This window comes from Daucus carota, chromosome 6, assembly GCF_001625215.2.
Source record: "Daucus carota subsp. sativus chromosome 6, DH1 v3.0, whole genome shotgun sequence".
Taxonomy (NCBI): Eukaryota; Viridiplantae; Streptophyta; class Magnoliopsida; order Apiales; family Apiaceae; genus Daucus; species Daucus carota.
The window spans coordinates 22668249-22693983 of record NC_030386.2 but is presented as its reverse complement, the minus strand read 5'-3'; the positions used below and the strand labels follow the sequence as shown (position 1 = coordinate 22693983).

General features: G+C 32.7%; 2 protein-coding genes across 3 annotated transcripts; one reads left to right on the top strand and one right to left on the bottom strand.

The window, feature by feature from the left end:
• The first annotated feature begins 1848 nt into the window (after positions 1-1848).
• On the top strand, positions 1849-4207 carry LOC108226892 (uncharacterized). Its single transcript, XM_017401886.2, has 2 exons — positions 1849-2778; positions 2942-4207. Exons 1-2 carry the CDS (start codon positions 1916-1918, stop codon positions 4056-4058), a joined length of 1980 nt encoding a protein of 659 aa, XP_017257375.2. The 5' UTR covers positions 1849-1915; the 3' UTR covers positions 4059-4207.
• A 3378-nt stretch (positions 4208-7585) lies between these two features.
• LOC108226087 (probable ubiquitin-like-specific protease 2A) lies at positions 7586-24990 on the bottom strand. Of its 2 annotated transcripts, none has more exons than XM_064079458.1 (17): positions 24679-24990; positions 23286-23554; positions 23115-23202; positions 22916-22971; positions 19928-20116; positions 19766-19838; positions 17888-17996; positions 17470-17532; positions 16738-16866; positions 14872-15072; positions 14742-14797; positions 14632-14664; positions 14466-14559; positions 12953-13043; positions 10365-10481; positions 9383-9793; positions 7586-8441 (listed from the first exon to the last, which is right to left on the bottom strand). In XM_064079458.1, exons 1-17 carry the CDS (start codon positions 24887-24889, stop codon positions 7779-7781), a joined length of 2853 nt encoding a protein of 950 aa, XP_063935528.1. In that variant the 5' UTR covers positions 24890-24990; the 3' UTR covers positions 7586-7778. The 2 variants fall into 2 exon arrangements, with proteins under 2 accessions (XP_063935528.1, XP_063935527.1); XM_064079457.1 differs by having other exon boundaries at positions 9383-9814; positions 24679-24989.
• Positions 24991-25735: the final 745 nt, after the last annotated feature.

The following is a 25735-nucleotide window of genomic DNA, read 5'->3' as shown; positions in this document are numbered from 1 at the left end:
TTCTACTCTACTTTTTTATTTTAAGCAAGAAATACTTATTTTAAGCTCACCCAAACGGCCCCTGAATATTATGTGACTGTTTGTATTGAAGAAGCAGAAGCTGCTTCTGGTTTCTACTTTTCTTGACTAGTTTGTGTAAATAAGTATAAGCACTTTTAAAAAGCTGAGAATTCTAACTTGTCTCTCAAAGCTTTTGTTTCATTTCTAACACTTTATTAACTTATTTACTTCTCTCTCGTAATCCACTTTTTTACTTTAAGCACAAAATCACTTTTTTTAAGCCTGACCAAACGGCCCTATGTCTTTTATTTATTAACTATGATAAACTTGTGTATTTGACTATTTGGTTGAATTTGAATATTCTTCCCCTGTTTCGCTAATTAACTATATATATAAATATATAAATTTTAATTTTTTTTTCTTTTGCCGTATCCTCTCGCACTCAAATCACCTTTATTTTATTTTTTTGCCGAATTTCCGTATTTCCGCACCCGCACTCGCACTCATGCTTCACAGGCGCTTCAAGTATAATATTCCAAAGTGCTTGGATGAGATATACTCAAGGTAAAATGATTATACTGAATTCTAAATCATTATTCTGTTAAATTTTTAGGTCGATCGTTACTTATTATCTTAGAGAATGATCAGCTATATTCCTTTCTATATACTTTTTCTTTATCAACCTTAAAATACACAACAAAGTGCTTTTTTTACAGACTGTACAGTGGAGACAATATAAGTAAATCTCAGAAAAGAGAGCTGCTTGGTTTCTAAACATTTCTTAAAAATTTTTATGCCTGCCTCTGATGACAAGTATATAGCCATAGGTGTTTGCATGTATATGAAGCTTTCTTATACTGCTTTTGTGTGCGTGTGGGAGAGAGAGCAAAAGAGGGAGGGCAACAGACATTACAACCGTAAATCAAATGGGAAGTATATCACGGAGATAACTGAAGCAGAGCTTTAGAAAATCTTTTGGATTGGTTGGGTTTTGAATGTATGTGGAGTAAAAATTCAGCACTTGATAAAAAATCGAGTTAAGTGAAAAACGCATCCCTTTAGTTCGGGTTAATTGCAGTTATTACCTAAATTTTTAGAATAATTGCACAATTCATCACTTATTATATTTTAGCGCCACATGTTGAATCCTTTTGGCCCATTTTTCGTCTAATTTGACCCATCACTATGTTAAATTAAAAGGATAAAATAGGCTTAAGAGCCTATAACTTTACATTTTAGTTAGTTTTTAAGTTTATTTCACCCTTTTAATTTTCATTGTGATAGGTCAAAACAAAAATAGGCCAATAGTTCAAGATGGGACGCCAATATATGTTAAGGTATGCATTCTGCAATTATCTATAATTTAGGTAATAAAATGTAATTGGTCCGAATTAAAGGGATGTGTCAATTAACTCGAAACAAGTCATTTATCAGCAATAGTGTCATCAGTGATGCTGAAGCAACTATAGACAGATGATTTACCTGAGACTATTTGTTGGTAGCTTCCACTACAATCAGCACCCTCTTGATTAGTATAGGTATAATTTTTCTAGTTTAGAAGGGCATCAAAAAATTGATAACTTTGTTTAGCATCAACAGAGAGCCAACAAAAATGACATGCTATATCACCACGTGATATTAAGAAATTTCTGGCAGCCTTGCTCTGGTCATCCTTGAAATACACAATAAAAGTGAAATTCAGTTATAAAAGTTGCAGTATACTGGAAACAAGATGAGTAAATCTCACAAAAGAGAGTTACTTGGTTACTACACATTCTTTTTCTTTTTAGGAAAAAGAAAAAGAATGTTATGCCTGCCTTAGCTCACATGTTTGCTTCTATCCAAATCCAAACTGTATGTGTTTATACATCACTTACTCTCGAGTCTGAAAGAACCAAAACCAAGAAAGAGAGAGATGGAGCACCCCAGCCATGAACATCCACTCATTCTGAATGTAGATCACATTGCTAGGGAGGGTGATGTCTGTCGTGCCTGCAACCAACAAATAGTCTCATGTAAATCATCTGTTTATAGTTGTAATCACAGCAGCATCAATGATGCCAGTGCAACCAGTGCCTATGAGAATGAATATGATGGATTTTTTGACTTTTTAATTGGTAGCACTAGTACCATAGGCGTATCATGTGCTAAATTCTTCCTCCACAAAAGTTGTGCAGAATTACCTACATACCTTCGAAACCCAACCAATCCTAAAGATGTTCTCAAGATTTGCTTCAATCATTCCCGTGACACTATAGAGTCAAAAGTATTTTTGCAAAACCAAGTCGTTTACAGTTGCAACATCTGTGGCATAAAACTACCATGGGATGTCAAACAGTTCTTCTATTATATTTCCAATACTGATATGTATGTCTGCCTCAAATGTGCTCTCTTCCAACTTCAGCAGTCACTGGAAGACCGTAAACTTGAGCATCCAGCTCACAGTCAGCATCCGTTAGCCTTAATCCAGCGTCCCTCATCATTCATATGTGATGCTTGCAAAGTGGAAGATAATAATAAAGATTCGTCTTATATATGCACCAAATGTCAGTTTTGGGTGCACAAGAGCTGTGCTGATGCTCCTCCCACTTTCCACTTCCAGTTTCACCATCAACACCCTCTTGTCCTTTCATTTTCTCTTCCGCGAGTTTATCATAAATTTGTCCAGTATTGCAGGCTCTGTAAAGACACGCTGAACCACATAGATTGGCTTTACTACTGTCGCTACTGCAGATATTTTGCTCATTTTGATTGTGCTAGATCAAGTCACATGTCGAGGTACTACTTAATTAGCTTAAAGATCAATGTTAATATCTATGCATCTATCTACCTATCCTTCTTCCCACTACATACCCTATATCCTTTATGCATATGTATATACTAGTTATATTATATTTTCATGTCTAATTTAATTTTATTGTATATGTTTTGGCATTCTCAGCTCTAGCGAAGATGAAAAACTGAATTCAGGTTTGGTGCACCTCCCAGAAGCCGATGAATTATCAGCTATTTTATCAGCTGAAGAATTTATTATGGGAATGAGTGCTCAATGCAACAACAACAATAAGATCTTAAGCTCAGCAAATAGTATCAAACATTGGGCTCATTACGGACATGATCTACAACTCATGACTGTTAATGACTTCCCATATGAGAAAGATAACGATAAGACAACATTGCAATGTGATGGATGCGTCAAACTGATCCGAGCTGATGATCATCATCAATTCTATGGCTGTGTTCCGTGTAAATACTTTCTGCACACATTCTGTGCAGAGTTGCCTGAAGAGATTGTGCACTATCCTTCACCAAGTAATATGATTTTTGCACACAGGGACAGTGAAAAATTCAAGTTTTTCGAATGCAATGGATGTGGAGTTTTCGGCAATGGTATATTCTTCTCTGAACATAGATACTACACTGCTGATCGTACGTCGTATAGAGTTCATATTGGATGTGCGACACTACCCAAAACGATCAAACACGAAGCTCATACTCACAAACTTAATCGAGTTCTAAGACGCTCTTTATTCCCAAGTTTCCAATGCCAAGCATGTGGAAGGACTTTTGATATTGGAAGTTTCCACGTCTGTGAAGAATGTGAGATCAGTTTATGTGGTGGATGTATAATGAAGCCAAGAACGGTAAATCACCCATGGGATCCTCATCCCATGCGCTTGATATATGAACCTGGCATGGTCAGTGTTCATGAGCACGACTTCAATTGTGAGTATTGCTCCGAAGATATTGACCCCAACTTTTGGTTTTATCACTGCAGTGAATGTGATCTCTCGTTTCATCTCCAAACATGTTTTGAAAGATCACGTCACAACGAATACTCGAATATCAAGTTTGGAGCTACTGACATTATTATAGACAAACTCCATCCTCACGGCCTCACATTTGTTTTGAACAAGAAAGTCAGGAGTTGCGGAAATTGTCACCAAAAACTACTTGGGAAGCCGGTCCTCGAGTGTCCTGCTGCACCATGCAAAGCCGTGTTTTGTACAGATTGCTCAGTGGCTGCTCGTCGTGATATCTACACCGTTGATTCTTGATGTTAGATTGTGTTCCTTTTCTGCATGACCCGTTCTAATTTTGTATTCAGTTTATCATATGAATTTATAGCCTACACTATGTCAAAGTCTTTGCATTGGTTTTTAGTTTCTTTGAAATGGAGTTCAAATATTCTGATAATGAGGTTTAATGGTTTTTTAACCCTCGATGTTTAGAAGTGTATATCGATACGGTCTTGACATTTTAACTCGACCGATTCAACTCTTAGAGTATCCGTTATGTTCCAGTTAGCCCTCACACCGGATGAAGCCAAAAAGAACGTTACATAACATAGGGACAAATTTGACAATTCACAATCATATCCCGGTGGTATGAAGGTTATTCGGTACATAACGTATATTTCGACAGTTAAATTGGTCGACCATTGATAATCAATATTTATTAAGAAATTAGCATTTTCATGTACATTACTTAAGAAATAGTACTCTAATTTCAAAAAAAAAGTTAACTGTTCCTTATATGAATATTTATATATATTGGGGAGTTTTCTGTTTAAACTTACAAACTTGCAAACTTTTTTTGTTCAACACATATTTAACTTGAATTCAACATCTTTTAAGGATATTTTGTTGAACATCAATTAAAATTGTGTTGGAGAAATACATAAACTAATTTTTCAATTTAAGAACTAAGTTAAACGCATTATATAACCAATATCTATTTTTTCAGATCCTACCCAAACCCCAGAAGTATAGTTTAAGCATCTCTATAAATATATTCAACACAATAATAATTAATGTTCTACACCCAATGTTGAGCCCCACTTATAAATGTGTTGAATGCACGAATTATCAGTGCGTTATTTTTAAAATTGTGATGTTTTTTCAATATTTTTTAACATAAATACTTTCTATAACTAAGGATTAACAGGTTGGGAGAATAAAAAAAAAATCGAAAAAAAAGTTTGTAAGTTTGTAACTTAATTTTTTTTATTTGATTATATATATATATATATATATATATATATATATATATATATATATATATATATATATATATATATATATATATATATATATATATATATATATATATATATATATATAGGGCATTGCTTAAAACAGAACACCCTTAAAAGAAGAACAAAGAAGAACACTTTGGAATCGAACATAGAATCTGATCTAAAACTTGAATTAAATTCTAACTTTAAGCTAATTAATCATTTATTATTAATAATAATAGTATCTAGCATGTTTAACAACAATTATGTATTAAAAATAACATGATTCTATGTGATATTAATCATGTAAAGAATATGTACATGATTCTATTCTGGATTCTGTTTTGGATTCTGTTCTGGATTCTATAATATTTCATATTAATAATTTGGATAGATTTAGATGTTAGATTTCATATATTAAGTTTAGTTAGTGCTTAACTATGTAATTATAATTATAACAAATCATTTTTTATGAATGAAAAAGTGTTATGATAGTGTTCTGTGTTGTTCTTTTTTTAAAGTGTTCTGTGTGGAGTGCAACCCGGGCATTGCTCAAAACAGAACACCCTTAAAAGAAGAACAAAAAAGAACACTTTGGAATCGAACATAGAATCACATCTAAAACTTGAATTAAATTCCAACTTTAAGCTAATTAACCATTTATTATGAATAATAATAGTATCTAGCATGTTTAACAATAATTATGGATTAAAAATAACATGATTCTATGTGATATTAATCATGTAAAGAATATATACATGATTCTATTCTGGATTCTGTATTGGATTCTGTTCTGGATTCTATAATATTTCATATTAATAATTTGGATAGATTTGGATGTTAGATTTCATATATTAAGTTTAGTTAGTGCTTAACTATGTAATTGTAATCATAACAAATCATTTTTTATGAAAAAAAAAAGTGTTATGATAGTGTTCTGTGTTGTTCTTTTTTTAAAGTGTTCTGTGTGGAGTGCAACCCATATATATATATATATATATATATATATATATAGGGATAGGATCAAATAAAAATTTTTTTAGGTTACAAACTTACAAATTTTTTTTTATTCTCCCATCGTGTTAATCCTTAGTTATATAAAGTATCCATGTTGAAAATTCTTCAAAAAACATCACAATTTTTAAAAATAACGCATAAATAAATCGCGTTTTCAACACATTTATGACTGGGGTTCAACATCGGGTGTTGAACACTAATTATCATTGTGTTGAATATATCTAAAAAGATATTTAAACTATACCTCTGGGGCATGGCCGTCCGGGACTTTTTTGAGGCCCCGTGCTAACTTTAAGAATGAGGCCCTTTCAAATGACAAACCAAAATTTTAATATATTTAAAATAACAAGATATCATAAACAAAATTGTACTACTACAAGTCTACAACTGAAAAATTATTTGTTTTCTTGGGTAGTTAGACTTAAATATGTGTGTGGCCGTGTGGAATTTACTGCTTGTACAGTGTACTAATTAGCGTTTAAATAAAATTATGATAAAAATTAAAGAGAGATCAATTTATCACGAGTATACTAAAAGATAGAAAGAAGTAGTCATAAATTGGGGGCCCTAAATTTATATGGGCCCTGTGCTGTTCCACTTGGTGCACTTGCTCAAAACCGGCCCTGCTCTGGGGTTTGGGTAGGGTCTAGAAACATAAATATTAGTTATATAACATGTTTACCTTAGTTCTTACATTTAAAAATTGGTTTACGTACTTCTCCACCACTATTTTAATCGATGTTCAACAAAATATGTTAAAAAAATATTGAACTCAAGTTATATATGTGTTGAACAAAAAAAATTTGTAAGTTTGTAAGTTTGTACCAGAACCCTCCCCTATATATATATATATATATATATAAAACAACATATTATTATTAATTAACATTCTTAAATAATTAAATAGGTTTAAATTTATGCTTAGTACCTTTTAGGGTTATAGACCTCCAAAGTATGACCCTTATATTCATCAAAATGTGGGAACCGATATTAGGGGCATCCCAAAAAATCATCGATGAAAATTGATTTAATCTGGAAACACAATTTTGATCACGTTTTAGAATGCAAATTTTGAAAATGAAATATCCTTAATATGATATAGTTCATTTAAATTGTGTTTTTAACAATAATAAGCTTATAATAATCCCAATTAAACTTCAATGTACACCGCTAGAGATGAATGTTATGCTGTTATCACGTTATGCATTGTTCTTCGTTTATTTAGTAAAAAATTACCAATATCATTATATCAATTCGTTGAAAGTGCACAGGGTTCAACATGAGAAACCCCAAACCACCCAGAATAAGGCAGACCGGCCCCGTTAATACAGGGGATGGGATAATGATGGGAGTAATGAGACAAATATTACATGTCTGATTACCGTGGAGATGAGAATTAAAAATATATCCCTTCGGAAAATAGGGCGGGTACATGACAGAAAAATATATATGGGGCGAAGCTGTGAAATGAAATCCCCGCCCCATTTTTAACCCTAGAAGCAAAAGTGGAAAGATCGAAAAGAAAAAGCGGAGTTATGTGCAGTCAAAAAATTCACCCAACCCAAAAAGGTCCTGCTATTTTATACAAGTTTCTTCCAAGTCAAAATCTTAGGTAAACATTAAAGCTTTTCTATAATCTACATTCGCTCTAAAGCAAAACTGTAAAGGTTTGGCCTAGGCGAAACTGTGAAACGTACATATTTGCCTAACTATCTATCCCTATATTACTATGCATCATAAACTGTTAATCAATTACTATAGTTTGGAACCGTTTGCGAAGTGGTTCCTCCTCTTCAAGAAGCATATTTCTTGGTCTTTTTGCACTCATTCGTTCCTCAGCATCTGAAGTTAGTGAAGTATGCCTTTCACCAGAATCAGTTATCTCGATGAAGTTTGATTCTTCACTGGACAACACAGCAGTTACTTCCTGCTGATACGCGCATCCAAATTTGGCTTTGAGCCAAGGTGTCATAAACTTCTTTTCCTCAGAAGCACCGACAACACAGTTTGCAAGACCATCATTTAACATAGACTCTGATGGAAGAGAAGTTGCAACTGAATTGGCCACTTGATTAAATGAGGAAGCTTTGTTTTGATGGTTAGCAGATCTTTGACACACATCGTCGTCATCTTGTGTCTCACAAATCTCCTCTGAATCCTCAACTACACAATCTGCAAATTCATCACTTGGGGTTGGGGTTGAAGGAACTGCAGACATTTTATCAAATTCTTCAACATCCAAATCCAGAACTGCAGATATCTGGTCTCCACTCACAAGGATGTTGTCTTGCTTTTCAACTTCTTGAAAGTCTACAGATATGCCTGGCAGTAGTTTTGATTCGGTTGCATTTAGTTCCTTGTCCCAATTCGACATTGCGGTCTCCTGTTCCTCAGACTCTTCATGTTCCTGTTTAAAGAACAGGAAAGGATAAATACATTTTTTCTACCAAAAAGATATATTCAGACTTTAAATGCACACGCCCCAAAAAAAGCTGTGACGATTCATTATTAGATAACCAGTAAATAAGAGTCTAAGTGCAATATAGCCAGGCCGGAAATCTTAATACACAAACTCATATCTATTGTGGCAATTCCTGTGATATTGGTAGCTCTTGTTGCTATTGTAATTCATATCAATTAGGGCCACCCAGTGGCTTAACATCTATTGGTTCTCGCCGACTCGGAGGTACCATCATAATGGACAGCTGTCTGTAATCTATGCCCTTAGAGAATGAGATGCATATTTGTTACTCTTGGTGATTCCCACCCACTTTTAAATTTAAACTAAAAATTCTACTGAAATAGTATTTAAGAATTCTGAAGAAGAAAATTAACTATATACGATGTTCTTGGACTTTCTCCATCTCTCCAGTTAGTCAGAACGATGATTACGAAAGCGTTTCACTTAATAACTCAGCATTCAAATTTGTATGGATATGGCAGATTGTCGGGAAGTATGGCATCCAAGATTGTTCACCTAAACGTCAATCATTCATATTCATTTTATGGTCTACAAAAACCTTCTGATATACATATATAGAATTACAATCAGAACCATTAAGTGCTTCCACTGTTATAAAATATTTCTCTTTTTGCTAATTACAGACTTACAGTACAAGTAAGAAAAAGGTGGTCTAATATGTCAACTTAAAGCATATTAAGTTCATGCCCCCGCCACAAAAGCCATCTTGAAAATGCTGTAATCAAACATAAAATTTTAACAATTTCCCAATATAAGTTCAAGAATCATGGACATCTAATCGATTGAGAGAACAAGGGTTTCCAAATAGATTAAAACCTGAATCTTCAGTAAAAAAGAATCATATCAATAAAATTAAGGGTAATTACCTCTATTGGCGACATGATACTCTTTGATTGATTATACTGCCTTGCTGGATGAGTATATCCATCAGTACTTGATCTTGTATTATATCTAGATTCTAATATCTCATCATTACTTAATTTCGGTTCCCCATCACAATGTAGAATATGAGGAGTCTCAACCACTGGTTTTGTGCCAAACTTCTGATGAGCTATATAATTGGAGTGATTGACCATACACGAATTGGCTGAAGCACAGAATTCATTAAGAAACTGCCTACTGTTATTGGATACAACTACTTCAGCAGATTCAGAAGGACTTTTGTTATCAGAACTACAAACATCAAGAGATCGCTTGTCAGAAATCCTATAAATTAATTCTTTAATATGAGCACGTTTTGAAGAAGCTTCTGCAGGGCTGAACCAGTGCTCACTAAGCTGCAAGACAGAATGACATGACTGCAGGTAATTTTAAGGAAAATGCTAATTACAAAAGCAAAACTTTTTAAAAAACAGAGCAGACAGCAGATCATTAAAAGAACAACTGATATTCGCAGTGAATTTAGCTAATTTTTGTAGGATGCAGAGGAATTATAGTGCACATGATCATATATGGTAGGACAAGTGGTTAATATATATAACCAGATCCGCTGCAAACTTCTTGCTAGCAAGATACAGGGATCACAGGATCAGGTAAATCAAGCAATTCTGATGCCATCTTAAGTTACTAACACTCCCGAAATTGTAAGTTGTGAAAAGCGAAGTTTAATAGGATATAAATCTTCCGCAATATTATTGTGTTCTATCATGTATACAATATATATATCTTATCTAACATTTATAGAGTTAAGAAAGTACATTTATTTTATGATCCAAAACATAGCATCAAAATGTTGCGTCGAAAGCTAAACTTATTACAAGTTCCAATTACCACATACACTGGAAACTCAAAGCCTAACATGCCAGAAAATTCTCAAATACATCAGGTGTAAAAGATGAGATCACTTACAAAAGTAGATGACCCAATCCTGAAAGGATTAAAGTTCTCGGGAACCTCCCCAATAAAAAGTTCAGCATAATGTAGCAAAAATAGACCACAATCAAATAAGTTTTCCTGTTGCGGTACCTGAACCAGGAGAAGTACACGTAATGAAAACGAGTTCTAAAAATTACATAGAGAAGAAATATACACAACGAAAAAAACTATGACACTTAACTACTGGAGGTAATACTACTTCGTTGAATATGGGAACAAGTGGGTATAACTAGAATGTTTAAGAGCAATGTGCCAACAAAGTGAACCTAGGTAAGGGTTTGATGACCAAAGTTTTTGTACTCGATCACTTATTTAAGGCTCAGAGACAGTGCGTTTATGCGTAAATGTACTTCATTGTAGCTTTGGTAACAGATAAAGATATTATCAAGCTCTTATTTAAATTCAGTCAGGACATAAATATTTATATTAACCTTATTGTTTGTCCATATAGCCCAAATGTGCAACAGTGAGTCAAAAACACACTTCTTAAAGTAATCTTAAAATACTATGTACAGTTAAATACTGGCTGAACAATATAAAGTCTTGGGTGAGAGCACTAACCGAGTTCAACATTAAGTACCGAGTTGGGTATATTTTTCTGAGCTATGAATTGATGTTCTTTTCTCCATTCATTAAAAGTATCATATTCTATTCTGTCGCCCAGACTCGAGTTTATAAGTTCTAGATTGTTATGGATCCAACCGTCAAATGTACTGTCTCGAAAAAATTAATATGTGCACTGACCTCTATAGCATAGTTTTTTTTTGAAAGCTCTATAGTGTAGTTAACACTTCGAATTCAAATATTTGCTTAACTAAAAATTTAATGCAGTGCCTATACCGTACACGCTTAATAATCATATATATTTCAAATTCATAGCACTGAGAGAGTACTAATTCATAAGTTAGTGAATTATTCCAAATTTAGCATCAGGTCTCTAATTAAAGATCTTCTCAAATTGCTATTGTATCCTTAACCTATTTCAGTTTATAAATTAAAGTCATTCCATTCATATAACTAATTAATTTGCATTATTATCACATGGCAGCCAAACTACAGTCAGTCAAACTTGGTCCGAAACTTGAAGCAGTCCTTCCCAAAAAAATAGAAGCTCTGTAATATTAAAGAAACATGCTGCGACAAAAATGAACAATATTGCTTAGGAAGTACCAGTAAATATAATTCAGAGATGGACTGCATATTTAGGTCAAAGGCGCTTAACTGAGGCTAGTAATATGTAAGAGTAATGCATATTTGGATTGATTTCAAAAGATTGTCTGAAGAAATTGATTTTACATACAAACAGGGATAATAAAAGGCAATGTTAATATACACGTTTTAACTTGGTCATGCCAATCATGAAAGATACGAGTACCATCAATGTGCTTCAGCTGAAGAATACAACTATCTTAACCAAAATGACTTATTTGTTAAATCAGATTTTGTACAAGACCATATTGATAATATCTTTTAAATCAGGGCCTGATGCTAAAAGACTATAATTCAGTGCCTAATATATCAATTTCCCTAAAATTTAAGTCAAAAGGATAGTATATAAGCAAGTAGCCACATAGGAATTATATCATCTTCGTCGGATATAGAGAGAAGTGACCTATTCAATGCAAAAAAGGAAAAAAGATGCACCCAAATTCCATAAATACTCCATGTCATATTGTCACGGCACAGTTATGAAACTAAAAATTATCTGTTCAGGTATGGGAGATTATGAGATATTATAAATACATGATACTTTCAATTTTAAAAATTAGCGCTATATCTCGTAATATACTTCCTTAAAGTAACACACATAATTTGTATAGCAAAGTTTTTTTTTATTAATCTTAACCATTAACAAGAATCAAGAAATGATGGGTCATATTTAGTCACCATTAATAGAAAAACTGGCAGCTAATAGTGATCACTCACCACATGATCACAAGTTAAAGAGTCATGTGTCACAAATGTGGATAAGTTTAACTCCTAAGAGCAAGGCCAATCGTGATGTAAATCTTGTTCTATAGCTATATTATAGAACACAAAAAAAAAAAAAAACCCCAACTCCAATTGTAATGTATATCTTGTTCTATAGCTATATTATAGAACACAAAAAAAAAAAAAACCCCAACTCCAATTGTAATGTATATCTTGCTCTAAAATAGAGCAATGCTATACTTCGGTTTATATTTAGAGCAAAATATAGAGTGCTCTATAATTTCCACATCATCGAAAAAGTGAAAAAGAGAGGGAATGGGTAAAAAGAGGGGAAGAAGGATTAAGGAGGGAAATAGTGTATTCTATATAACTACAAAAATAACATTGTTAGGTAAATATAGAACAAACAATTGGAGGGGGTGTGCTATTTTAGAACCAAAACCCACTTTTTTGTTCAAAATTATAGAGAGAACCATACTTAATTTTTACTTCATGATTGGTCTTGCTCAAACGAAATTGACCAAGTACAAAAGAGCAATTCCCTTCCCATAAACACACATACAGGCATACATGAACAAATTTATATGTACAATAACATAAAATCTACTAATCATAAATGTTGTCATCACCTTGAGGTCAATAAATGGTACATTCCCGAATCTTGAAGAAATATCTACCAGCAAATCACTATGCCTGTCCTTCCATTCTTCCAACAAATAACTGACAGTTAAAATAGAAAATAAATTTAAGATCGTGAAACGAAACATTTCAATAACTAGCATTCCTTTTTAGGGGTCATTTGTTTGGAGGAAAATGAAGCTGAATGAGAAAACTGTGACCGATTAGGAACGTTAAAATTATTTAGAATAAGTTTCAGTCACTTCAGTTACTGAAAACCAACTATTTCAGCTGAACAATTCATGTATGAATTTCCATATTGGAGTCAGGAAACTTTTTTGCGGTGCTAACCCTGCGATCCCAGCGCCCATACGCTGTTCAGTATAAATATTTTATTTTCCATAAAATTTAGTTCGTATATTTACAATTTTGTTTTAGTTAACAATCTTTTTTGAAAAAAAAAATCTATATTAATTTTAGGCTCAAAATAAATTTATCCAACTTCAGGCACTAAAACTTACGTTAAATGTCAACTGATGTTTATAAACCAAGTTGTCTTTATACAATCTTGAGAACATCAGTTAATATAAGTATGATAATACTGAAGAAAAGATATTAAAGAAATTGATATTATTTTTTTTAATTTTTTGTTAAATGCAAATGGATATTAAAAAAATATCAACCAGAGGAAAAAAATCCTCAGTACACGAAAAATAAAATTGACTGGATTCTTAGTCCCAGGGTTCATCAAGGCACTATTAATGTTAAAAGACTAATGTGAACATAGGAATATGATATCATAATTACAGAATCCAATATTTGTACTGATTGACATGTCGTCCATCGGTTTTACCCGGAACCCCCGGCCAGTATCTAACCAGATATCAAAAACTGGGATCCAAAACATATAACTCATGCTTATTTATTGCTAACATCGCATCCATAGGAGCTCACACGCTTTATGAGGCGTACCTCTTTCTTCCGATATCCCTTCTTCTAAGCCCTTACATCATTTGCAATTATAACTATATGTATTTCAATAATATTTGTATCCATATTTTATAGTTGTACTTTTATACATAAATCTCTTTATTTACTTCTTTTTTCTTTCATGGATAAATCAGTTTTACTTAACTTCATTACTATTTGAGAAACAGCAAACATAGTTTACTCACCACTTGTGTTTTCATTTGCTTGGACGCACTTCATTTTTGATATTTAAAGGTAATATATTATTACTTTTAATTTAAACTAAAGAAATAAATGTGTTTAGTTATATTATATATAAAATCTAATATCTGAATGAATGATTTGCCGACTTTATACAAGTGGTCATGCAACTTGTCGGCTAGTACTCTCAAAGGTATTTGGAAGTCAAAACATGACTTGGCATCATGATAACCATGCTAGTTTTAAAATGGATCATCACTAAATTCTATCTTGTACTTCATCACATCGAGACATAGACCATACCCAATTTATGTTAAAAGTAGTATCAATGTCATGAAACAAATTAAAGATTACCCTTGGAATAGTTTTTCGAGACCTCTATGGCTTCCTTTAATAGAATCCATGTGTAAAATGCATGGCACCTTACAGAACTCCTTCACTTCCTTTACTGCAGTATTTAGATATTTAGTGATAACAAAAACAAAAAAAAAATCATATTTACAATGGTAGAAGATCTTGCCTTCACGATTGGCCAACTTCTGCATTTCCTCATCTGTAAATATTGCACTTAATTAGTGATTGCCAAAAAAAAAAAAAAAGTTTAACCTTTTTGATGGTTTAAGATCTTGCCTTTAAGATTGGCCACTTCTGCGGGGTGACATATAACAATCAAACTCCAATGGGAACTGAAAAATTATAGTCATTTGCATAAGCAATAAATGAACTGAATTACTTCTATGACATAGTGCATAGTTCTCACCTGAAATTAACAGGAATAAAGATGTAATCCTTTTCAAACAGATTTAGTTTCCTTGTCCATTTACGAACACGGAGAAAAACTTCCCTTCCTTCATGTTCACGAGAAAAATCTCCATCAAGATCAACCAACTTCCGAAAGAAAAAGCAATTAAAGAAGTGAAACTGAGGCACCTCCTTATGTTTGACTTGGTTCTTAAGGTATCTGTTAATCATCCAAAATTACGGAAGTTCAAATTAAAATGCCAATCAATTATCATTATCAATTCAAGAAGTGTTAGCCAATATACGTGTTTCACATGCATGATTTCTTGGCACAACAATCTCTAAAAGGTCACAAGGCAGATATATCTTTCCTAAACAAAAAAATCAAACTATGAAAAATAAAAACCTTCAGGCCTCAGACTAAAGGATAAATAGTCAAATTCCCCCACTAAAAAGAAGGCATTGAATCGTTCGGGAGCAGCTTCCTTAACCCACACCCAACCTTGGAATATAGCAACAAAATATTTTCCCCTCAAAATAACTTTAATGAGATAGACAACCATCAGTGGGCTTTCAGTAGTATTCTGGTACAGTTTAAGTAATATCTAATATTTCATTATTGGAAGTCCTATTTCTTGAATCTAATTGTAAAATGTATTTCAATCTAATGATATTTATATAATATCCAGATATTCTATTTATATGAGCTGCATTTCAGGAAAGATTTCAGCTTGTAATATTGATATATAATGAGGACTCTCCAGCAATGGGAGATGCACTTTCCCCACACTTTTTCTATTCTCATATTCTTGTTAATTAGTTAATTCTAATATCTTTGTCATAGAATTCCGTCTTTCTTGACAGGCTAAATTTTTCCTTTGTATCCCAGTCTTTTTCAAGATTACTCAACTTTTTTCAACCTAATTACATACATTTGTTCAGCTATATTATTTTTAGATACCCTAGTACAGACCTATATTTTTAATTTTGAAGTACATAATGTGGGTGGTTTGATTTGTCCATTACAGTGTATGTATAGAAATATCCAGACAAGATGTATATGTGCATGTCTGCGTACTACATCTTATTCACACCAATTCCCTCAGTAACTACTAAAGAATTAAAAATCTAACCACGCTCCCAGAAATAGGTTGTCTAATGTTTGTACAGAAATAACAGTACTTTTCTTCTTTATTGAGATAAACATCAAAAGAATCATTTATTCCTGCGTTCCAGGCACTTTCAAGTGAACACAAGTATTTAAATAGGGACTTGTATTCTCTTCTAACTTCTAAGTATTTTCTGCCCAGAAACATACACTCTCATAGATAGCTCAGCAGAGAAAGAAAAAAGAACTTGAAATATGTTGTAGTTATGTAATTAGCTTCAACAACTTCAAAATTTAATTTCAAAACCTCCTCCCCGTCTCTTTCAAAGTATACAAACCCTGCTATCATTCTGAAAAACTTTTTTGTCTATTTTACAGGAGCAATGAAGACACTGAGCAAGGCTCAAATAAGGTAATTAGGCAACTCTATACCTATAAATATTGTAACTAGTTCACGATAGGACTGCATTGTAATTACAAATTTGAGGGTCTAATAGTTGAAATGGACGTTAAAATTATATATCCGCTTCAAACACTATACTTATCAAATAAAATTTATCATTCACAACCAATTTCATACTTATCAAGCAAAACTTATGATTCAAAACCAATTTTATAAAGAAAGCTAGATTTATCAGAAGCACTTCACCCCCATTCAACATCTTTTTTACCATTTTTAATTAACAGCCCTCGAGGACCTGTATAAATTTACTCATACGTCAATCTACCATAAGTAATAGAAACACAGGAAAACATGAGTGAACCTTTTTAACTTACTTCATGTAGAAGTCAATGATGGTATCATTGATAAAAGTCCTTGGCTGTAATAATTGGATATCATTCCAACCAATAGAGACAGCATCAACTTCCCCTTTTGGAAATGTAACTTCAACAAACTCACCCAAACTGCAACACAATTTACTTGATTCGTCAATTATTTTCAAATGTTAAACTCAACAAGGTAGTCAACAACTTATATCGACTAACTTTCTACAGGTAAATATGAGATGCGTGAAAGAAAAAGAGATGCATAATTCCAATACTAACAAAGCTGAGCATGTTTGACTAGAGCATACAAAACTCTCACTTCCGATTAAACTTGATATAACATAAATTGTAAGCTTTTAAGTTTTAACGATGTATGTAGTATGCTTCTATCTTCTCAAAGAAGTGAAATTCTAAAGCTATGCCCTGGTCCATCTCAGCATTTTTTTCGTTTAGACAGGTTTGTTATCATAATATTTATCACTCATTTAGACAGGTTTTTGGTCTCCTTAAGTAGTAATAACAAAAAAACACAGGAAAAGTTCTGTTATAGACTCATAGAGATAATAGAAAGAGGAAATGAAATTCATACACTAAATTTCCCACCAAGGACCATACTTCTCCAAGATTCCTCAAATGGAAAATGAAAGTACTTAAGAAGAACTATACACAGTGCCTACTTCAGGTGTATTTCCACCATATATAACATGGAAGATGCTCAGACATAACCTTCATCACACTTACTCATGAAAATGATGGCTTGAAAACTTGTCCACCAGAAAATCTTCTATATCGCCTGCATCAACACTGACACAGAAAACATAGCACATCACAGCAATAAATGATAATGAAAAGCTCTACTTATGAAGCTAAAATCCTTGGTATGAACAAAAATAACATAGAGATGACGAACCCAAAACATGAGAAGCCATGCCATATTCATAATATAATTTTAGAGCTTACTATGCTCCATACCAACAAAAATCACCAGCAGTAATAAAGAAACATGAAATTTTAAATTTTTGATGACCAGTTTTTGTGATTAGACTAGAGTCTAGATATTACACAAAAAGATGAAAGAGTGCAAATTGAAGCTATAACGTGGATAGAAACATAAAACATTTTCACATGCATATGAGACTGAGTGGCCAATGACACTCACTGAGAATTAGTAGTCCACAAGTCTTTCAATTTATTATCCAGTGCCCAAATTTTATTTTGTAGTTCCGGCCAGTGAGGATAAGGAAACTCCCAGTTCAACTTGACAATGCCTGCATGCATTTTATTGAAAATCAGTAATTTCGTATGAAGTTGACTAAAACTCTCAACCCATGAAACTTGCCTCGCAACTGTTACATAACTGGCAACTCAAGCAGTTCCCCATAGGAGCTGACAATTTGATGCTTAAGTATCTCCATTTTATAAATTATCTTACATAGTTCTTTTTCCTTAACAGCATTATGTACTCCAGATAGATTTTTATTTACCAAAGATGATATAATCACATTGGACTAATCCTCCTATTAGAATCTAAAAATTTGACGGTCATCTTATAGACCCCAATTTACCTTTTAATATGTCAGCTTGACAAAAAATTTATCTCTCCTTTCTATGTAGGCACATGTGCTATTTAAATATGAGGATTACAATCTCTCTCGAGATGAATATCAATTTCTAAAATAATCTCTATTAACAGTGCACTATTGTTAGCGAACAGGAAAAATTGGTATATTACTACATGAAATCAGTTGGTACTCCAAAATGAGTGTCTAATCCTTTTGGCAACGTTGACTATTAAAACTTCTCCCAATGCTGACCACTGAAGATAATAGCTACACACACACACACACACACACACACACATATAGGCAATTGCTCATATACAAACCAAATAAGAGTACAAACTACAAATACACCCTCTCACACATGATCCCACATAATCCCCTCCGTTTTTAATTTGATTTTTCCTGTCAATCGGTGATTTTTTTTTTTTGAAATCTGACTTCCCTTATTTTTCTCCATCTCCCAACGATCACTTTGCATAATATGTGCTATATTTAATGTATTTAGAAAAAAAAAATTAATTTAATTTGTAGTTTGCATTTTAAGGAGATTTGTAGTTTGTATATATAGGGGGTGGTTCACTGAGGAACCAATTTAATTGAGGTAGCCTAGTAACAATAATCTAAGTCACCCACGTGTCCATAACCCACCATGCGCTGCACATAACATTATCCAGAATATGCAAAACTCAAATTTTGTACCAATGATTTCACAACAAAGAAAATAATATACATCGCCTACAGTAGGCAGTAATGAGGAAGGTTCAACCTCATATCTTTTACTAGCCATAGATGTCATGGAAGGTTCTTATACAGTAGGCAGTAATGAGGAAGGTGAAGAAATGTTCCTCAACCAGTTCAAGAATCTTACTGTGAAGTAAACTTCTAATGCTTCTAATCTATGTTGTCCTCATTCCCACTTAATATTTTTTTTCTTTGTGACTAACATCATATTATATGAATGTACAACCTTCATCTTCAAGCTACCATCTGGAAACACAATCTGAAAATAACTAAGAAGGATACATTGCCACCAATCCATTCCTTTTTTACTATAGTCTTTAGTTATTCAAGCACTTGGTGGTGGTTGTGTTACCTAATGATGGTTTAAATAGGATTGTGCACCACTAATTCTATTCCAACTAAATTGTGTCCTGAACTTATTTATGTTTGGCCTTATTTATTCTATTAGTATTGAGTCATAATTTAATGATGAATGTTACAGCTGAATACCCAGATGATGCAAAAGTAAATGTTAAATACTGATTTCATTAGAAGTTAATCCCAACCCAAAAACATCCAACCATTTCAATTAAAATCTTCCTTGCAACTTGCAAGGCACATTGACCACAAGCAAGATGAATGCGATCAAATGATACAAAGAAAAATTTATAGGAATCCTATATAAACATAGAATTTCAAACATTTTATATAGCTACATCGAATTTGACCACAGAAAGGGCCATGAAGGAAAGTACCTGAGTCTTCAAAGTACATAGCTAATTCTGCGTCCTTCGATCTTAAATGGAGATGCAAAGTAACTTCTAAAAGCTGCATCGATTGAGTGAAAAATACAAATTAAATAAATATGTAAAAGCTGCATTTGGAGGTGCAAATTGGAATGGAAATTTTAGACTTACTTCTTCATCCCACGCAGACTCGATGCTAACAATATCCGCAAATGTCCATTCAAAGCTTAAAGGGCCACTAAAAGATGATGAACCCTCCACCTCAAGCTTAACATGATTCTTTGTAAAGGTCAATTGGGGATCTAAGAAGAACTTATTACCTATAACAATGTGAACGGGTAAAAACATAATTGCCCTGTCCTGCAGATCACAATAAATATAAATGAAAGAACTGAATAAAGACAAAATACAAACTTTTATAATGATAAACGTAAGAAACATTTCAATGCACATAATAGATAAATGCATGATTCAGATTGCTTATGTGACTAAAAATCACATACTGTGATTATTAGTACCAAAAATAATAATGATAATTGCAGTGATTCAAGATAAATTAGTGCCATCATTAATTACAATGGGCTAAATGTGTTTGCAGACCTTCATACAAAGATCTTCTACAAAGGAGAACATGTACAAAAACAGAATGACCCAAGTTTCCAACTCAAAACACATATTTTAATTATAATAATTACATTGTAATATATATTAACAAAATTTACTTCGATGACTTTCCAGAGGTGTTTCCTATATGATCTCAAGTTTTTTTTATTAGACTATTAGTTTTATTACGGCCTCTGACTAAGTGAGTACAAGTGGAGTACACCTGTCCTCTATTGGATTCACCCCTTACATATTCTACTAAACCATGAATCTCTTGGTATTGCAACAAGCATGTCATCCATATAGGACTTCCATCTCTATGTGAATATGAGCCTGTTTGGGTGAGCTTAAAATTATGGTTTATGACTTGTAATGACTTATTGTGATAAGTGTGCGGCTTTATGTTTGGAAAATTTTATATTATAGGTGACTTATGACTTGATAAAAAAAATAATTTGACAGGTTAGTTATTAAATGATGAAATTAATTTTTATAAAAAAATATTATATAAAAACATAAGTTGTTTGAAAAAGTACATCATACCAATTCTGACTTTAAGGGGTCATTTGGCAAATCTGAATTGAATGATTAATATATCTGAATAATCTGAATCAATGAGGCATCTGAATTCTGAATGAATAATATTGTTTGACAATTAAAAATGTAATATACTATCATAATCATTATTATTTTTAAAATTTTTGCTAAAACAAATTTTTATATAATTTGGGTTCACAATGATTATTTACATTAAAATTTCAAAATATCTTATTTAAAAATTTCTGTTAATTAACATTAATTTATACTAAACATCAATAATTATATTATTCTTAAATAAATTAAATCTTGATAAATAAGATTGTTAATATTCATCAAATTAATGAATATAGTTTCGTTTTTAAAATTATATGAACCCAGTTGTTGACTATAGAAAGGATAACCGAAGGCAGTGGAACAACAGCTGAGTGATTCATTTAGAATATTTATCCTGTACCGGTCAGCTCTATATTAATGATTCAACAGAGTGAAATTTTTTGTCAAATAGTCTGAACAGAGATGAAGCGCTCATATATTAGTTATTCAGCTGTATTAAGAAGTAAACAAATGAGCCCTAAGTCAGTTTTTGGCTTATTTTTAACTTTAAGTCGGCTTCTGACTTGATTCACAAACAGATATTTTTCAACTTAAAGTCCAAAATGGCTTGAAGTTGGGGCCAATAGACCCCGCCAAACAGCCTCTATGTCTTGATTCTTTCCTCTTCTTAAACATATCTACATATCTTTGCTATTTTATCCGGACTCGGATTCTTAGTTTAAGAAATTAAAATTATTAGGAATCTTGGATATGGATCCAAAACTGGAAACGCGCGTAGGGACTCGGCATGTAAAATTATATATGGTCTAATTTATTTAATCGGTTTCAAAAGGGTGCTAGTCAGGATATACACCTAATTATACATGTAGAATTCATAGTATAAAATCAAATTGATGACACAAAAACAAATCTTCTATGACGTTACTCTCTATAAACAAGTAGTCACACTCAGACCTTATATTTTATTTCAAAATAGATTCATGCAAGGTGACGTATCTTGTTCTACATGCAAGATCCAACTCAGATTCCAAGTTCCTGTGGTCACACCAAAGTCATGCCCACTTGCCCAGTACACAATCTGATATGAAAAGAATAGAATTGTCTCGGCAGCATAGAATTGTTCATTAGTTGGGCACCTATTTCATATTTCTTTAAACTATTCGATTATTTACCAAATAAGTTTCTTTTATTATTTTTTAACTGTCGCATATTCTGTATGATCTACCTCCTTTATAGTTTGATAGGGCACATGTGAATAATGTGATGCTCACTAAGTACTAATTTAAGGTCCTCTTTTTCATTTAGAAATGTCGTCTGAATTATTAATACTTTCATAGTGACAAATGAATTCAATAGTTTATTTAAAAGGAAAGGGATGGTACATAACAGAAGGATTCTTCTAGCAATAATCAGAGTGCTAGCGCAGATGGAGTATAAAATATCAGTTTATAGATGGAGTATAAAATATCAGTTTATTTCATAATATATAATATATCTGTATTGATACGGTGGATATAATATTCTTTCAACATTAAGAATTTATCCTAATTCCTGCACACACACACACACACACACTATAGTCATTCTGAGATTAAATATATTCATAATTTCAACGCAATCCCCAATCTTAAATTTATAAACCTACATCGTTCCTCATATAAAGCTTAGAAACATCCAAATACCACATCACAGTAAGTAGATTTAGTAGAAGTAATATTGATTATTAACTTAGGTAATGCATATGCAAGTCTTATTTTTCAAAGTGTGTCATACAGAACTAGCATTAAAAATGAGAAAACTCAAATAGCCGAACGATTGCATAGAAAAAGAAACTGCAGGCACTGTACAACAAAATTCTCCCTAAAGGTAAACTTGAACTTTCTCTAATAAGCCTCCAGAACATTATAATACTGATATTTTATCTTTATAAGCTACACAACAAAAAGGATGTAGTCTGCTTACAGTTACTCGATCACCATCATCGAAACCATATACTAGCACACGCTCTGCTGATAATGCTGAAATATATAATATAGATACGGTTAGTATTATACCATGATCGTTGCAATACATCTTAGATAAGTAAAACAATAACATGACATAATTACTAGGAGGAAAATGCACTCGAAGTAAAATAAGTATAGAGAAATGAGTTTACAACCTTCATCCCTATTATGGCAATTTAATCCCGACTCAGAATTCAGTTCTATGCTATCATCATCATCTGAAGTGATACCAACAAGCTGACTCTGCAATATATTTAGATTGAACTGTGAGTTGGATATTCACAACCAATATAAATATCAAATAAGTAAATGCAGAAGTCTCATACATCTAACGGAAAAGCATATTTAGCAACTCGACGATTGCTGCTAGTGGACGTGCCTACACTATCCGGGCCTCGAGACGCGTAGTTTAATTTAGATAGACAGCATCCGGCACTATGATTATTATGAGGCACATATGAATAAGAGTCGGGAGATCTTGACACCACATTAACTTCTAAGCTGGAAGCACATCCTTTCACAACTTCTTCACTAGCATCAATTTGAATCGGTTCATGGCCGGATTTCTTGTCTTGATCCTTATTTCCTTTTGAGACTACAATCAATATACAACAAACGTCATTTCACTTATAAAGCAAAAAATGCAGAGTTTAAATAACATTCACAAGTCACAAGTGTACCTATGGTTACTGAACATGAGGTGCACAAAGAATTGGAAAAAAATAAAAAGGAAGGGGAAAAAACGGGATGTGTTTAAACGGATCAAGATCCCTTTCCTTTTTCAAGTCTTATTAATCAATTTGCAGCTCCGGACCAATATGCAAAACAAAAGGGGTAACCAGTTCGTCTAAAGGTCTAATATGCAAAACAAAAAGGGCAACTCCGTTTCTTTTTGAGAAAAAATATGAACTGCCAGTATAGAATCTATTGAATTCAACCCTCTTCAGACAAAATATCAGATAACAGTAAGACTTCAGATTTATAATCCCCATTAATACACATCTGAACTGACTATTTTCAATACTATCTTATGATCATTATTGTTTAGCTAATAAAACGACTTTACCATTAACCACATTTAACCTAAAAAAGCAACTACCTCTATTGTGATCACTTTTTTGCAACAACTTTCCCTACACTTCATGCTCCTAACAAGGAAAACTGAAGGTTACTGACAAAAGTTGTCATCAAATTATCTGCGTAAATAACAATAAATCACTGAGTTTCCAAGTTGAGTCCCGACAGAGCCAAAGTTGAGCGTATATCAGTGAAAAAACAAAACTAACTGAGGTCACTAGCCCCATCATTACACAGGAAAGAATTGCATTAAATACATCCAGTGTGAAAGCAGTCCACAACCGTTCATATTTAGACATTAACTCTCCTAAACAATAAACGCAACTTTCGGCACATAAGTAAAAGAACTCAAACATCCTCATCACTCACCGACAACGATCAGACCAATTCAATAATCCACACACATAAATAAAACCCAAATTCCTTATCATGCATCATCCAATGATCAGAATCACACAAAATCACTTGCATTTTCGCGCGCACACACATAACTCCCAATCATCACACAAACCGAAACACACACACATACAAAACAACTACAAGTGATCATCACTCGCTAGTCACTATCAATGATCACCATTACACAATTAACTAAACACAGAGATAGAAAAACTGAAATTTACGATATCGAAAAAAACATACAGGCTTTGAGGAAATCGTATTTGTCGATAGCACACAAAAAACGAGGGGTATCAGTGACGGAGGGTTTGGGAGGGGCGGGAATGGAATTGAACTTATTGACGATCTCGAGTGAATGCTTCTCCACCAAGTGCTGGTCCGGATCGTCATCGAAATTGAAGCCCGCGAATTTGTCGCTGCTGCTCTGGGCTCTTCGGCTCAGCGTCTTCCCCATTGCGATTGTTTGGAATTGCTGAATTGTGTGTGTAATTGTGTGTGTTTTAAAGTGAGGGAAAGGGGGTTTAATTGTTTAAAGGGCTGTTTGGGGAAGGCTCCTACCTACATTCGACCGTTTGCCAACGCGGAATGGAATTTGTATATTCCGGATATTATTTTGGCATTTTCTATTTTTACGACAGAATGTTTAAGCTAAAAAATACATGCATGATACGATACTTATCCTATAACTCTATCTGATAATTGTTTATACTACTTTTTTTATAAAAAAGAGTATTTTGGATAGAATATGATGATATATAATAAAAATAATCTCGACATTTTCATTCTCAAGGCTATTTTTTTGACGTCGTTAACAAATTTAACCATTCCACCGGTTTGAATCTTGTTCAATCCAAATCTTTATGGATGTAATAAAATCATTCTAACATTTTTTTTTAAAGATTTAACATTTTTTTTAATATTTTATTCAATTTTTTTTATATACTATTTGTAACGAAGATTTATTTTTGCTTATATCTACCAATTATATATCCAACCTTCTCCACTCTAAATAGTTTTAATCTTCTAGTCGATGGCTCTCTCTCCATCAGATTCTTTAATCTTTAATTTAAGCGACAAGATATGTTTTAATTTTTTATTAAAAATTAAAATTTTTATGAGTTATCAAATATGATGTTTAGAGTAAATAATTGAGAATTTGATGGGTGTTATTTGTATGTAATATGACAAAAACACATTATCTGTAGGTGAATTATATGAAAAACATGGTGTAAACTAATCAGTGATAATTTATTGATGAAAGTTAATTTGATTTCGTCATGTGTTATAAAATAGTTTGATA